Here is a 14839-nt window from a genome sequence, read left to right as displayed (position 1 = left end):
TTCTCTATTGCACTATTAACCAGTCATTTTTAACATTTAACTCATATTTTGCAAGAATATTCTTCATTTTAAACCACTCCTACAGAATGAACACATTTGAAAAAACAAGTGCAACTGTAATTATTTGTACAAAAGTGCTAACATTGTATTTTGCATTTTAACTAGTTCCACAGCAGTTTCTGTCCTGTCCTGTGTTTATCTCATCTCATTTATCTCACCTCATATTGTCTGTGTGTGTGTGTACATGTGAGAAACATAACAAATACATGAACATAAACATTTCTGTCCTGTCCTGTGTTTATCTCATCTCATTTATCTTACCTCATATTGTCTGTGTGTGTGTGTACATGTGAGAAACATAACAAATACTTGAACATAACAATGAACAGGGTTGTGCTTTTTATATGTCAGGGCCCTATGCTGAATTGCATTTGCAAAAGACCAAATTGGCCAAAAGTCTGTCGGTCATTTGTGCACGATGTGGACGTAGTATGATTCCACCCAGTGCCGCTGCGAGCCATTTTGGTGCCCTAAGCATAACTCCTCTATGATTACATTAAATAATCATCAATAAGTACAAACAAGAATAGTCAATCTTCTTTAACTTTTTTTGAGCAATTTAATATATCTCTTGTTCTGCCTTTTTTGTGATATACATGGCTAAAAGCTACCTAATATTTCTATACTGAAATAATATCGACATTATAATTGTAAGCTAATTTATTTAATGACGTTATTGTTGAGGGTTGATTTGTATTTCCGGTTTTAAGTGGGTTGTTGGTAGTGACTCTTATTTTGAAAGGGGGTTTTAAAGGAAGTGGGTGCTGTGATGAGTGAAGTTGTAAAATGAACGGAGAATAAACGGGTGTGCTGTCCCGAGCGCATGACCTGCTCTCGTGTCCTTTGTCGGCTGAAGCCGGACTTATGATACAACCAAACGCTCGGTTACATAATTATAATAACTATGATCATTTTTCAGTTGCTTTTTTTTGGTGCCCCCTCAGGACTTGGTGCCCGACGCACAGCGCGTAGTGCGCGTTTTGGGAGCGCCGGCGCTGCACACACAGACGCACACAAACACGCGCTCCTTAATAACATACTTTTTAATCTTTGTGTTTTGGGGAAAGGAGCAAGTGTTATCAAGTCAAACGGCTCAAGTCCAAGTGAAGTCACGAGTCATTGATTTTGAAGTCCAAGTCGAGTTGCAAGTCTCTTTACATTTTGTCAAGTCGAGTCTAAAGTCATCAAATTCATGACTCGAGTCTGACTCGAGTCCAAGTTATGTGACTCGAGTCCACACCTCTGCTGGAGATACCGCTGAAGAAGTGGTGGCTTAATGCCACTGTTGGCTAATCTCTCCCCACAGAAAAAAACTAAAAGTGAAAATAACCCAATCTATGTTATTGTTAATATTATTGAAGCGTTTTTCTGTTATTTTATTGTGAAATATTTGCTCGCTTTAAGGTCATACAATTTCATTTCCGCTTTTGTATTACAGGCTTTTATTTTGAAAGGGTACCGGTAGTGACGCGGACTTCTTGTTATGAATCATTAACTTCACAACGGAAAACTTTTACGTTTTAGCGCCCCCCCGAAGAGGCACAAGCTCTCACGGTGTTGTTTAGGGAAGGCTCTCTGCTCTGGTTTCGCCTTCTTTGGCGCTTGTCCCTCCGTGTTTCAGCAGCATTGCTGCTGCACTTCAACTCGACTCCATTGAAAACATTGAAGTTTTCAAGGCAGGTGATGACAGGCGATGACAGGTGGCGTGTGCCAGGTTGGGTCAAACCATCGGTATGGGGGAGACTGTTTTTTTATGATAATTAAATTGAAAATCCTACTGAATATAAAATTTAGTTCATGAACTTACACTTATATTTTATTGAATATTTGTTAAATAAAAAAATTTCAAGGATTTTTGAATGGATGCTAATTTAAATATATTAAAATTATATAAAAAAAAAAAAAAATCTCAAGTACCCCCTGGAGTACCTTCAAGTACCCCCAGGGGTACGCGTACCCCCATTTGAGAATCACTGCTCTAGGGTGAGCGGTCAAACGTCTTCAAGAAGTCAAGTTGCATCCATACACTTATACAACTTCTGAAAACGCTATGACCTGGATGACTGAGAATCCTCACAGATATGTTCCAACACAGCTTTGTATTTAGGTATGACTATTAAAGAGTGTTTGCAATGTGGCATACCCAATAAACTCTGGCACAGCCACTGGCAGCAGAATAAAATAGAAACAGCTATCCACATGACTGGAAGTATCATTGTACCATTGCCTGGGCTCCATTAAAACTGCTCAGCACATGAGGACATTGTTGTAATAGTCTTGTGAAACCTTATTTGCATAAATGCTCCAGGAGCTGATGTAGCTGTAAAAATGTTAATCTATCTTTCCTACATGTCTTCTATCAAGCACCTTGTAAATCCAGACAACTGGAAAACTACTCTGACATCCGGACTCTAGCGTTACAGCTATAAACATGAGTCAGTAAAGATGTGTCCTTTAGGTCGGTCCCTAAACTTGCACTGTCGTGTTTTATAATGCTACACAGTGCCTAACAGTGTTTATAGGGAGTGGCAGGAACAACAGAGTATTGTAGTTAAACATACCCAGGCCCTTAAACCCTCATTTTTGTGAGTGGGTATTTTAATTGTACATTTGTGTCGGTAGCAGGAGAGGAAACCACAGTGATAGGGGAAGGTGCAGCCTTTGCTTCAGCACTGAGTGGAGTTATGTCTCCGCCACCTTCTTATTCATTCTGACAGACAAATAACGTTTACAAAAGCAGAGGAGTTATATACCTACAAGTATTTTAAAAATACTTTAGGGATACCTTATTACATTAGTGTACATATGGCTTCCTGTGAGTGCTACTCTACTTTCTGCTCCCCGCTTTAAGCGAAAGCTTATAATACAGAAGGAAAAAAGCGTTTTATTAGGGCATATTAGAATAGTCATTTTTATGGATTATTATTTATGGTCCATTGATGTGTACATTGCATTTAACGGTGGTTAAAAAGTTGTTTGGAGTTTAACTTATATAACCCTTAAATACAAACCTGTGGTCAGTGACCTAGGATTATAGAAAGCATCTTATAATTAATTTGTATTATTTATTATTATTTAATAACGCACTTGACAGCCGGGTATTCATTAAAACCCTTTGGCTTCTCCAGTTTTAAGACATACAATAATATTTTGTCTCTCTTTTTTAAAAGTTCAGTGTGTAATATATAGGTCAAAGGGATCTATTGGCGGATATTGAGTTTGACATAATTCTAGTGATCTTCATCTACAGAGGCCGTCATGTTTTGTTTTTTTTACAGTAGCCAAGACTGGACAAACTAAACACCTTTTAAGTTTTTATGATAACTGAAGGCTACCACAGGTTCTCTGTCATGTTTGGAAGGGTAAGGTGAGGGGTATTCAGCTGCAAATTCAAACTTTCACCACTGGATGTCACTGAACTCTACACACTGAACCTTTAAATTATTAATAGTGAAATAAGGTGAAATAACCAAACGAGGTGACAGAGTGGCAGTGAAAATACACATGCAGATTAACATTAAAGACCTAAAATCAAAGACACATGGCAGCTACACTTTAGGAATGGTGTGAGCCGCAGGGAGCGTGTTTAAAAACACCTGAGCCATTTGGACTGAATTAAAGCAGTATTTGTGTGAGTGCTGTGTGTATGTGATACATACTATAACTGAGTGATGCTTGCAAAATGTGTGTATGTGCATGTGCCTGCTTGTAAGAGAGACAGAGAATGGTATGCATGGGGCCCTGAGGAGTGAGGTCAGACCAGGCCAGGGGAAATGTTTTTTTCTCAAAAAAGCCACTTTCAGCCTGAGAGCAACTGTTTTCATGTGATGAGATCAAGTGATGGTGATAGCGCTAGGTATAGCGCTTTCCCATTAGACCTTATGATAGCATCTGTGTTAAAAAAAAACACCTGAGAATGTATCGGTTAAACTGCTTTAGGGTACAGAGTGTTTGGTATCTCATCATGTTTTATAGAATTGCCGTCATGTGTCATGAACATTTTGCTGTTTTTTGTTTTTACTTGTTGATTTAGTATCAAAATTATCTGTGCTGTCAGGAGAACAGCTGTAATCCTTGAAATGGCCTTACTGGTCATTCAGTTATTGTTACAGATTCAGATCATAGTTTCAGGAGAACTTGTCTCTGATTTGAGAAACAAAAAATATTTTTTTTTTAGCTTTCTCAGCCAAGAGAGGCGGTGGTCTAGTGGCAGAAACTTGGACTATGGGCAGAGAAGGTCTCTGGTTCTTCGCTGGTTCGACTCCACGGAGAGACAACAAAAGACGAACCTGGTCCAAAAAATCCAAGAGTCGCCCTACCCTGTCTAGTGCCCCTGAGCAAGGCACCTTACTCCCCCAACATCTGCTCCCCGAGCGCCGTACATGGTCGCTCACTGCTCTGTGTGTCCTGCACCAGATGGGTCAAAAGCAGAGGTTAAATTTCCCTACCTGCATGAGTGTGCCTTTGCATGTCTGTGCATGTGTTTGGGATGAATAAATGAATCTTAATCTTAAGTGTCAAATTCAAAATATAAATGCTTTTTGTAAATGGGCCACAATCTAATAAGTTGTGTGTGAAAAATTAACAAAAGCCAGGGTAAACAACATACACATTCAACAGTAACACATTCTAGGCAGACAAGAGGTCCGGTTAATCATGAGTGACATCACTTTCCTAAATTCACTGCATCCACTTGAGGGACCTCAAAATAAAACGTTGTTGCAGATTTTAAACTAAACTCAGCATCATTTTCGACTTCATCTTCAAATTGTTTGAAAAAGTTCATAGTCACTTAGCAAAGCAGACATGTACATAACTGGTCAAAAGGTCTGCTGTTTGACGAAGAGGTGATTTGTTCCTGTGATGTAGCACTTACCAACTAAGTTGATCAAAGTGCCAGTCTGTGTGTTGAACCACCTCGAATCATCAAAAGCTCCGGAGATCTGAGGCGTCTGCAAACAGCCGAATAATCTCGATCTAGATTGAATCAAACTTGTTTCTTCAGAGATAAGCCGCGGACACAATCTGTAGCATTTACCTTGTTTGATTGCAGGAGGACGGCTTTTCTTTGCTAATTATCTTTAAAAAATGCATATAACCGTAAGTGAAGAAAATGAATTTGTGTTTTACACCTAGCATCATTATACAGGTTGTCATATAAATTACCCCCATTCTCTGAGGAGAACACATAAAACCCTCCCATTCTAAAAATTGATTAAAGAAGGCATTTTAAATCCTCGTTGTTGTGCCCAAGAGGATTTAAACTCTGGGTTTTTTATCAGATTAATACTTGTCAGTTTTTTATTTTAAACTCCTAATCTGCATCCGCCCACAACTTTGAGGAATTTAAATTTGCAGTTATAGAGCAGCAGCCACTCTGTGTGCTCTTACTGTAAAGCAACTTATGTTCTATGGTATTAATTATTAGCTGGGGGGGTGTCCTAAATTCAAATAAAATAAAAAAACAAAACAATTAGAGATAGCACAATTTAAGCCATAATTGTCAGAGAATATACAAATTATCTGTTTAATTAAAATAAAACACTCTTAAGACTTTCTTTGTCCCTTCACAACCCATCAGGTGATTACAGCATCACAGGAAACGTGAATTTTTTAGCGCACTAGCTCAAATCAATATCCTTTGTGAGATTTGACTACCTCCGGAGATAATTGGCGTCTCAAGTCTGGCACCTTTGTTTTGGGGTCTGGGGGCTGAAAAGTATGGGAATCCCTGGACTGTAGCTAACTCAGAGTGACTTTGTAGATGATATTAAGTGTTCCCATATGTGTGCAGTTCATCAGTAACAGCGTGATGTGTGTATAATGCATGCAGGGATTAGTGTTTGACTGGTTTTACCACAGGCAACCATTTCTGTTTGAATGAGATGTGTTCATGCATGAACAAAATCTGTGCTTTCACATTTTATGCCTGAATAAAAAAGTAATTTGAGTGATATATACTATTACTCTGTATGTACTATTTGTGCTTGCAGGCCTAGAGTGGACAAATACTCTATGTACTATTGATCAAATCTATTACCTCTTGTGTGATATATTTCTGTTATTGTGCATGACTGCATATTGTTTGCGAGTGCATGTTTTGGAGTTTAAAGGAACCCTTGTGGAGCTACCAGCACTTTTGTCTTTCATACAGCTTCTATTTTCATCGGCAGCTTTTCACCTAAACTGACAAAGCTGTGCTCCCCAACCTGTCCATTGATTGGCAATGAGTGGCTCATTCCCAGCGCTGTGGTTAGCAACATATAATAATATTTACTAAGGTGAGTTGTTATGCTGTTGTAATGCTGATGATCACACTTGTGCTCATATAATCTGCTGCAATAGCTCCCCCCATGCTTGTTTCCTGCTGTTGATTTAACCAAAATTTCTGTTCTTTATGGAGATTGTCTGTTTCAGTAGATTCCACAGCACTGCTTGGACTGAAATAAAATTGAGGGGAAAATCCCATTTTGCAGGGTTGGATTTCCATCTATAGTCTACACTAATTAATTTGTGATGGATCCTAGCACAGGAATGCTTTTTTGATGAGTCAATGTGCACATAAAACTTACCATAACTAAAAGGAAACCAAATATTCCTATTTTCTTTGGATGAATGAAGCGATGGGTGTGAAACCGGCTTGAACAAAGTGAAACCTGTTTTCCCCCTCTTTTAAAAGAGGCAACACTTTTACAGACATCTATTTACCAATTCCACTTGACATCAGCTGACATCAGGTGAGTGGTGGCCTGGTATGATACAAATCTAAAATAATTGAAATGTGAATCCTACTGTGTCAGTAGGATATGAAATGAAATTAGTCCCACATGAAATCCAAAACCACATGCCTACTGTACATATACATTTAATATATTTAGCTTGTAAGCTGAAATTAGTACAATACTGGAAAGTATGAAAACCTGTGGTTGCCTTAGGAAACAGCAGTATTTCAAAAATGTTAAACACTGCTATGCTTTGAAAATGAATTAGGGTTTAAAATATACGAAAGAAACTGAGAAAACTCTATCATTTTAGCTATAATATTTGAATATTCAATCGTAGATAGATGGTAAGATACAGAGCCTTGATACTGTACAACCTTAGAATCAATGCTAGCCATATTAACAATATTATTAAATAATAATGGTAATAAATTGCCTGCAAAATAAGAAACCAGACTGAGACTTCTTGGAGACAAGAGAGGACACGAGCGCCTCAGCAGCTCGTGAGCATCAGCTGACACACAGCAGTGGTGACGAGGTACAGGATGAGCCTCACTACCGAATAACACAAGGTACAGTGTCCGTCCACACACAGGTCACTACTGACACAACCTGACACTGAAGTGAAGTCACTGAGTCCAAGAGGGAATCTATTGCTTTTCAGATTAAACCTGAAGATGAACCGAGACCTGACGAAGATTGGAGATTATATTAAAGGAAGTGTTACTATACATTCCTGAAAACATATACTAATTAAAAAGATGATTTAAGTTTCAAGAAGCTTTTGCAAAGAGAAAAAAGGTGAAAACTGGGACATGATCCAGACTGTCCTCTAATTTGATCGTTTAAAAAACGAGTTAGTATTTAAAGCAGAAGGCAAAGCAACAAAACCCCCTCCTTGGAAGATCGGCTGAAAAGAATCATCTGTGAATAACAAAAATTCTCTACAGATTTGTATCATCCGTGTCAAGGTGGATACCCAGAAACCAAGCCATTTCCAAACAATAACAGGGGAATCTAGAGCATGTACGAGACAGGACATGATGTGAGGAATCCACATTGGGGATCAAATGTTTTTCTTTACAGCACATCCACACAGACATCGGCCTTTATTGCCAAAAGCTTTAGAATCTTGTCCTCTGACTTCTCCACTTTTTCATCCTGAAAGATTTGTATTCTTTTTGGGAAGTTTTCAGTGTTGTGTCTGTCGTATGTTAGAAAAGTCATTGACTCCTACTTGTTCATGCATTCCACCAGCCAAACACATGTGAGCAGCACAATGCATAAAATACAGCAGATACAGGCCAGAAACCCAAGTCAATGTTCCCAATATGGCAGTGACTCAGTGACTTTGATTCGTGCTGTGAAGCAGCAGCTTATAAAGACAAATAAAAACCGACACACGTCGACCTGTTGCTTTATACTCACAGTGTAATTGCGATTGGTCACAGTCACCGGCTGCCCATCGTCTGTGTAGTAGGTCTCTATGAAGTCTGGACCTAAAAGCTCACTGGGAGAGACAGAAGACAAGAGAAGAGAAAAAGGTGGTGGGTGAGATAAGATTTAACTTTAATGATCTCAGTGGAATTTGGCTCCTAGCAGCAGCGGGGAGAACAAAGAAAATGACAGTCTCAGGCCATGATCGCAGAGAACACTTTTTATCTATTTCCCCATAGTTTTTTTATTCATACACTGCTTTTAAACTCAAGGAACTTGTGTTTATCCACTTGAACCATTATTCTTATGTGAAAAAGAGGTTGCCATTTACCAGCAAATGTTTCTGCTCAACTTTGTTTCATCATCAGATCATATAATGGTGTACCTAGAGCGCATACCTTCGCCAAGTCCTAGTTCTCCCCTTGTGTTCAATCACGCTGCACAAAACTGCACACACTCACAGTAATCTGTTCCATAAATATGCCTGATGTTTTTCATCAAGATGCATGAATTGTTGACTGAGATATCAGTGAAAATGTTATAAAACCACCCATCTCACAAAGAACATGGATTTGCCTAATACTAAATATAAAATGGGCGTTTTGGTTCAGAAAAGTCAATATCTATAGAAGTGCAAGAGAAAATGTCTCTGGTTTCAAGACTTCTTTAACAAAGAACGACGTTCATTTTGTAAATGATAGTCCCATTTAGAGTCTCATAGACTGGATACTGTATGATTGACAGCTACAACCGTCCAATGAGTGCAGGTGGCAGGTGTCGGTGGGCAGTACTTCTGGTTTCAATGATCCAAAATGGCACTGGACGAAATGTCAAACGAGGATTCATATACCAATGGGTGACGTCACGATTGGTTGACACTTGGATTCAATGCGTCGTTATTGTGATCCTGTAAGCAACAATTTATATATCCCGTTTTAATAAGATTTTAGGAAATACCATCATAATATACAAAGCAAAATATATCAATGTATGCATAAATGCATTGCTACGTTGGATTGGAAGAGTCAAAGGGCTGGAGATAGATGGCAACACTGCTATCAAGCAGTCAGGGCACAAAATGAACCCTTCCCCCGCTTAACACATTCTATAACCCAGAGTTTATGAGGTAGGGAGGCCCTCGTGAAAACATGCTCCTGTTTACATCATGGAAATGAAGAGGCCGTGCATTTTTAGAAGCTTGCCCAATATCAGGGAGTAAAATCCACTATGGTGGTGTTTGCAATAGGAAATGGCTGGAATGCTCCCAAGAGGTTGTTGAATTACTCCCAAAAAAGGTATTTTGGATCATCGGCCTCCAATACCAAGTATTATTCTTAGAGTAATTTTACAGTCTCCTGCTGGCAGACATGTGGACTGGGTCATCAGCGACAAGAGGGGAATCCTAACAGGATGTTGGCTGGATAGTTGAAATGGAAACATGCAAAGCATAGAAACACAGACACGAGTAAGACTCCCTTCAGGTTTTACCTCATACACTCTCTGTGCATATTGAATTCAACTGATGGATTACATGACTGAGAAAACCAACAACCACATGCAATCTCCTTAAAAAAAAAATGTCAGGGACCTCCTCATTCCCATGCAGGCTGAGCGTAGTGACAGTAAAATGCCTGTGAAGTGTGATACCTCAATCTCATTCATTCTACACTTGCCTAATGAATTCCTGCTTTGAAGAAAGTGCGACGTTAGACAAAGCTTGAAAAATATTCATAGCTTCTTTCGTTGCTTGCTGACGTCCCTCATATCACTTTCAGAAGCTTGATTGCAAAAAGGTTAATCTGCCCGGAAACTAAATGTTGTATCAGCAGGACTGGAGACTTTCATGTTGATTGAGCTGGGCGTTGATAACAGAGGAACAGAGAGAAAATATTGAATGCATTCATTCCGATCTTATCAAATTTAATCCATCTGTGAGGTGCTCGTCTCATGCAATTTTTCATCTTGTGCAGCTGAACTTGTCTTTATCCACACTTTTTGTTCCTGCTCTGCTGGACAAAAGCTTGTGATCCTCAAGATAAAGAAATAAGATTATTGTTTGACGTCTGCTAAAGGTCAGCGTACAACAGAAATGCATTGGCTCCACTTTAGCCTGCAGGAGAAACTCAGTGACATTTGTCATGTCTGTGAATGAAGGAGTTGGCTGTCAAATGCCAAGACGTCTCTGGACAAACGCCTCACAGTGTTACAGATGTAGGGATCAGTAGCATGAAGATGCCTGGCCTCATTCAGCCTCTGTGTGGCGGAAATACTGGCCGGGCAGCAGTAACACACAAGCAGCAGATCCCTGAGCACAAATTGAGAAATGGCAGTCGGACTTGAAAAGATGAGCCGAATCTCAATTTGGTCTTGGGGGCCCTATTGTATTATTCATTGAAGGATTCGTAATGGAACATAATCCAGCTTTCTCACCCCTTTTACTCAAGACAATTTGCTCTGCTGTATGAAAAGACTGTCTTACGTGGCACTCCTCTAAAGTTAATTCGATTGAAGCTGGTCCGCAGAAGGAATTGTGTGAAATTCAACTCCATCTTATTAGGGGCAGTATTTACACAGCATTTTCATCGGAGGGAGAAATGAGGAAAAAGCTGATTGCTTTCCATGGCAAGCTACTGTCTTTCAAGCTGTCAGGCTGGTGGAGAAGCAAAGATCACAGTCTTATATCTCCTACTGCTGAATTAAAAACCTGGCAAAGCGTGAGATCAATACACTTCAACCACCCCTCCATCGGCATAGTGGTGGGTAGATATTGAGTGAATTCAACGATTTTGGTGAACTATCCCTTTAAGGGGCAACATGGAAAGTCCACGAAGTGTCCATGGTGGTTTGTTATTCTAAGTCTTAGGAGTCTGTCTATTTTCACCCTTGTCACTCAACTAGACGTCTCACTGAGACTTGGGACGTAGCAGGAATTGACAGAGGTGGAAATGTGAGAGTGAGTGTGAGAATTGGAATTTTTTGATTTAACTGAGAGAAACTTTTATGGCTGATTCCTTTTCTGATGAAGCAATTGACTTTGATGGACGTCCCCTATTCGGCATCCAAACTGAAGGCCCAATAAGCAGGGGAGGGACAACAATTTGCTGTGTGATGGAGTGTGAGATGTCTTGTTTATCCAGAAAGGATCGGAAGGATCCAGAATAACAATTTGAGCCTTTGTATTGAGGAAAATGAAAAACTTTTGGAGGACATTTTGGAGAAATTTGTGAGCATCTTTCATATACACACATACATTAACAAATATAGAGCCCAGGTTGAGAAACACCGGAATTCCCCTTTAAGAAAATCCAAAAACTAATTGTTGTGGTATATTAAGTGTTCCTACTGATTGGCTCATTAATGCTTGATTGACTGCCATTGATTCTGAATCAGCTCTGATGATGATCAGGATAAGATTAAATGCTGCTTAGATAAGATCGAACTGTACAATGTAATATGGGCATTTAAAACTGGGCAGGGAACTTGGATGCATCTTTATGACATATATTTGATGATTCATGGTTATTAAGGTAACTTCGGGTCTGTGATTGCGGTGGTTCACTTTTTACTGAGACCCATTCCCCAGGGAACTTATGATGAAAAAAAAATTCAATCCGGACCAGGCCTGAACACCCATAATCACTGCTTTGTAACCTCTGAGTAAGATGGTGGTTTTTAGGCTTAGGGAATCAATAATATATTATAATAAAAAATGAATATTACATCATAATACAGGCCTCTGGAACTTTTAAGATGTTTAATATCTGTCTGGCTGCTATTTCTTGTCTAGATGGACCCATTTTATATAATATGACCACACTCCAAAATCTCAGCAATGACTTTGCAGCACTTTGAATAAAATGTCATCATGATCGTTTTGAAATGACCAAAGGTGCAAAATAAAGTTGCAAGAAACCGCTTTCCTGGAATATTCACTTTGTGACTCTTTGCTTTATTGGAGCAGTGGATAGACCAGACGACCACTGCAGGATTCTGAGTGATGTCTGGTCATTCAGCCTGACTCGCTCAAGGTGACTTTGTGTGCATTCAGATGTGCACAGTGTCGCGACACCAGCTAATGCCCTTTTTTCCTCTCACCGAGTTCAATAAAAACGTCTTTTATTCTTTTATCTTTTATTTAACCATCAGATTGAGCCTCCCTTCTAAATGTGTTGTCAATCAGAGGTCCCGGCACTGTTAGACAAGCTCTTTGTTTGAGCCACATTGAGGCTTCAATCAGAATAAAAGGAGGAGGACACAGCTGCAGTGCTGATAAAGGCTGTTTGTCAGTCTTAGGGAGACATGGTGTCTGAAGGCCTCAATACTGAGAGATGTTCTGCTGCTTTCTGTCAGTTGCTATATAAATTCACATGAGCAGATGAATGGTAAATGTTCAGTATTGATATAACACTTCTCTAGTCTTGAAGACCACTCAAAGCTCTTTACATTACAGTTTTACCACAGTGCATCTATGTGCACTTTCACTGCTACACATCATTCATACTATGCTTGAACAGCCATCGGGGAGCATTTGGGGTTCATTATCTAGCCCAAGGACACTCCGGCACGCAGAATAGGGGAGACGGGATTGAACCGCCAACCTTCTGGTCTCGCTACTGAGCCTAAGCAGCCCCTGGAACACAAGAGTGATGTTGCTATTCTTTGGGCAAGTATCACATACAAGGTATTGAGACAGATACAACATGATAAAGTGTATCCGCTATTAATCACCATCTATAAAATCCATTAGTACAAATGTTCTTTGGTGGAAATTAGTTATATTGAAAAAAAAATTGACAAAACTGAAACACACATGATATTGAGTATTAGCAGTGTTCATTTTGGAGCTGTAAAACAGAGAACTGCTCAGGTCCACACAGTAGTGTCATATCACTTGAATGAACAGAGCACATGAAATTCTAGCTTGCAAGAGGAATCCCTTTTAATGCTGATGTAAAATAAAGTGGCCGTGCCCCAGAAAATGTGATGACGTGATTTGACTCTAATGCTGAATTCTTTCTTATTTTCCCTGTTAGATTCAAACCCTGTGTAACGGCAGGTATAAGCAGGCGTTGCCACATTCTGCGTTCAGCACTATCGTCTACCATGAATGCTCACAAAAACTGTGCCACTGGAAAAACTCTTCAGAAGCCCTAATACTGAATAATTACACAAACAACCCTTATTTATTTCGCTCCGAGCATCAGCTGCAAGGGTACACAGTGTAGCTGGGGTCAAAGCGCTGCTACTTCCAAGAATAAAAGTAATGTGCTCTTTTCGAGGCAGAAGGAAAACAGACAGGCAGCCTGGCTTCCATGTGTCGATATAATTTGCTATAACGAGCAGGCCGAGAGCATAAGAAGCTGGTCAAAGCAAAATGTGTTTGTATGGCTGGATGTGGCTCTGTTTCAATCCATGTTCTTTTATCTTTTCTATCTTTTGAGCTTCTGATGGGAAGCTATAGGATCATTACAAGGGGAGGGGGAGGGAGAAAACAATATATAGACTTCTCATATGTAAAAAGAGATGCTGCTGTCAGGGGAAAGGGGAAAAGCATGAGATGTGTCGTCTCAGATTACATGCTACAAAGATGCTGCTGCACAAATCCCTGACACAAAGATCAGATTTTGAAAATAACAACTATAAACCCCTGTATCTTGATTGTTGAGTTATGCTAACTATTCATTTAGTCCCGAAAGTGTTACAACAAATACAACATAAACACCTAAACACATTCTTTCAAAAACGATTTCCCACGCTAGCAGTCCCAAACCCAGTCAACAGTGACTTAAAGGGGACATATTATGCCCATTTTACCACAAGTTGATATGGTTCCTTGGGGTCTTAATGAAATGTCTGTAACATATTTTGGTCAAAATACCACAAGGATCATTTAAAACAGCCCCCTTTTTACCCTGCCTAAAACAGCCCTGAGGGTATACATTTTGTTCTAGAGTATAACGAATTGTAGTGCAGCTGGGTACCACTTATCAATACTTGGTAATTGAAATTTTACAAAAACAATGTATTAACTGATAATTTGAAAACAATATCAAAGGGTCACTCACTGTGATAAACCAGCAGAGAATAATCAGCTGCATCTGCAAGTCCCCTTGACGTTAATGAGCTTTATAATGAGTTTCAGCTCATTATAAAGCTCTCATTTAAAGCTTTCATTTCTTATCAGTTTGTACCGCAACTGACATTCATCCGCTGGATAGGGACAGGACTCCAGATGAATGATAATACTGCTCTGTAACTCAAGGAACTGGACTTTAGGAACTGTTAGCTAATGGGTTCATCATATCCTCATTGAAGGTGAGGATATGTTACTGCTGTGCTCACAACTTGCTTCTACTGCATCCAAGTGGCCAAATAATCTGTTACTGTAAGAATAATTAAGATTACGATTAAGATGCATTTAGTAGTCCCAAACACATGCACAGACATGCAAAGGCACACTCATGCAGGTAGGGAAATTTAACCTCTGCTTTTAACCCATCTGGTGCAAGACACACAGAGCAGTGAGCGACCATGTACAGCGCTCGGGGAGCAGATGTTAGGGGAGTAAGGTGCCTTGCTCAGGGGCACTAGACAGGGTAGGGAGACTCTTGGATTTTTGG

At 39.6% G+C, this 14839-nt stretch overlaps 1 protein-coding gene across 1 annotated transcript in view; it reads right to left on the bottom strand.

Annotated features, from left to right (window-relative positions):
• The window catches only part of adam19a (ADAM metallopeptidase domain 19a), a 211810-nt gene that overhangs the window by 80309 nt on the left and 116662 nt on the right, over positions 1-14839 (bottom strand). Inside the window, exon 4 of the mRNA XM_062383936.1 lies at positions 8211-8292. Coding sequence (XP_062239920.1) covers positions 8211-8292 — 82 coding nt within the window. The remainder of the gene's footprint in view (positions 1-8210; positions 8293-14839) is intronic.

This window comes from Platichthys flesus, chromosome 24 (assembly GCF_949316205.1).
Source record: "Platichthys flesus chromosome 24, fPlaFle2.1, whole genome shotgun sequence".
NCBI classification, from domain to species: domain Eukaryota; kingdom Metazoa; phylum Chordata; class Actinopteri; order Pleuronectiformes; family Pleuronectidae; genus Platichthys; species Platichthys flesus.
Note: the sequence above shows the minus strand (reverse complement) of the source record. Positions and strands in the feature narration are given on the sequence as shown.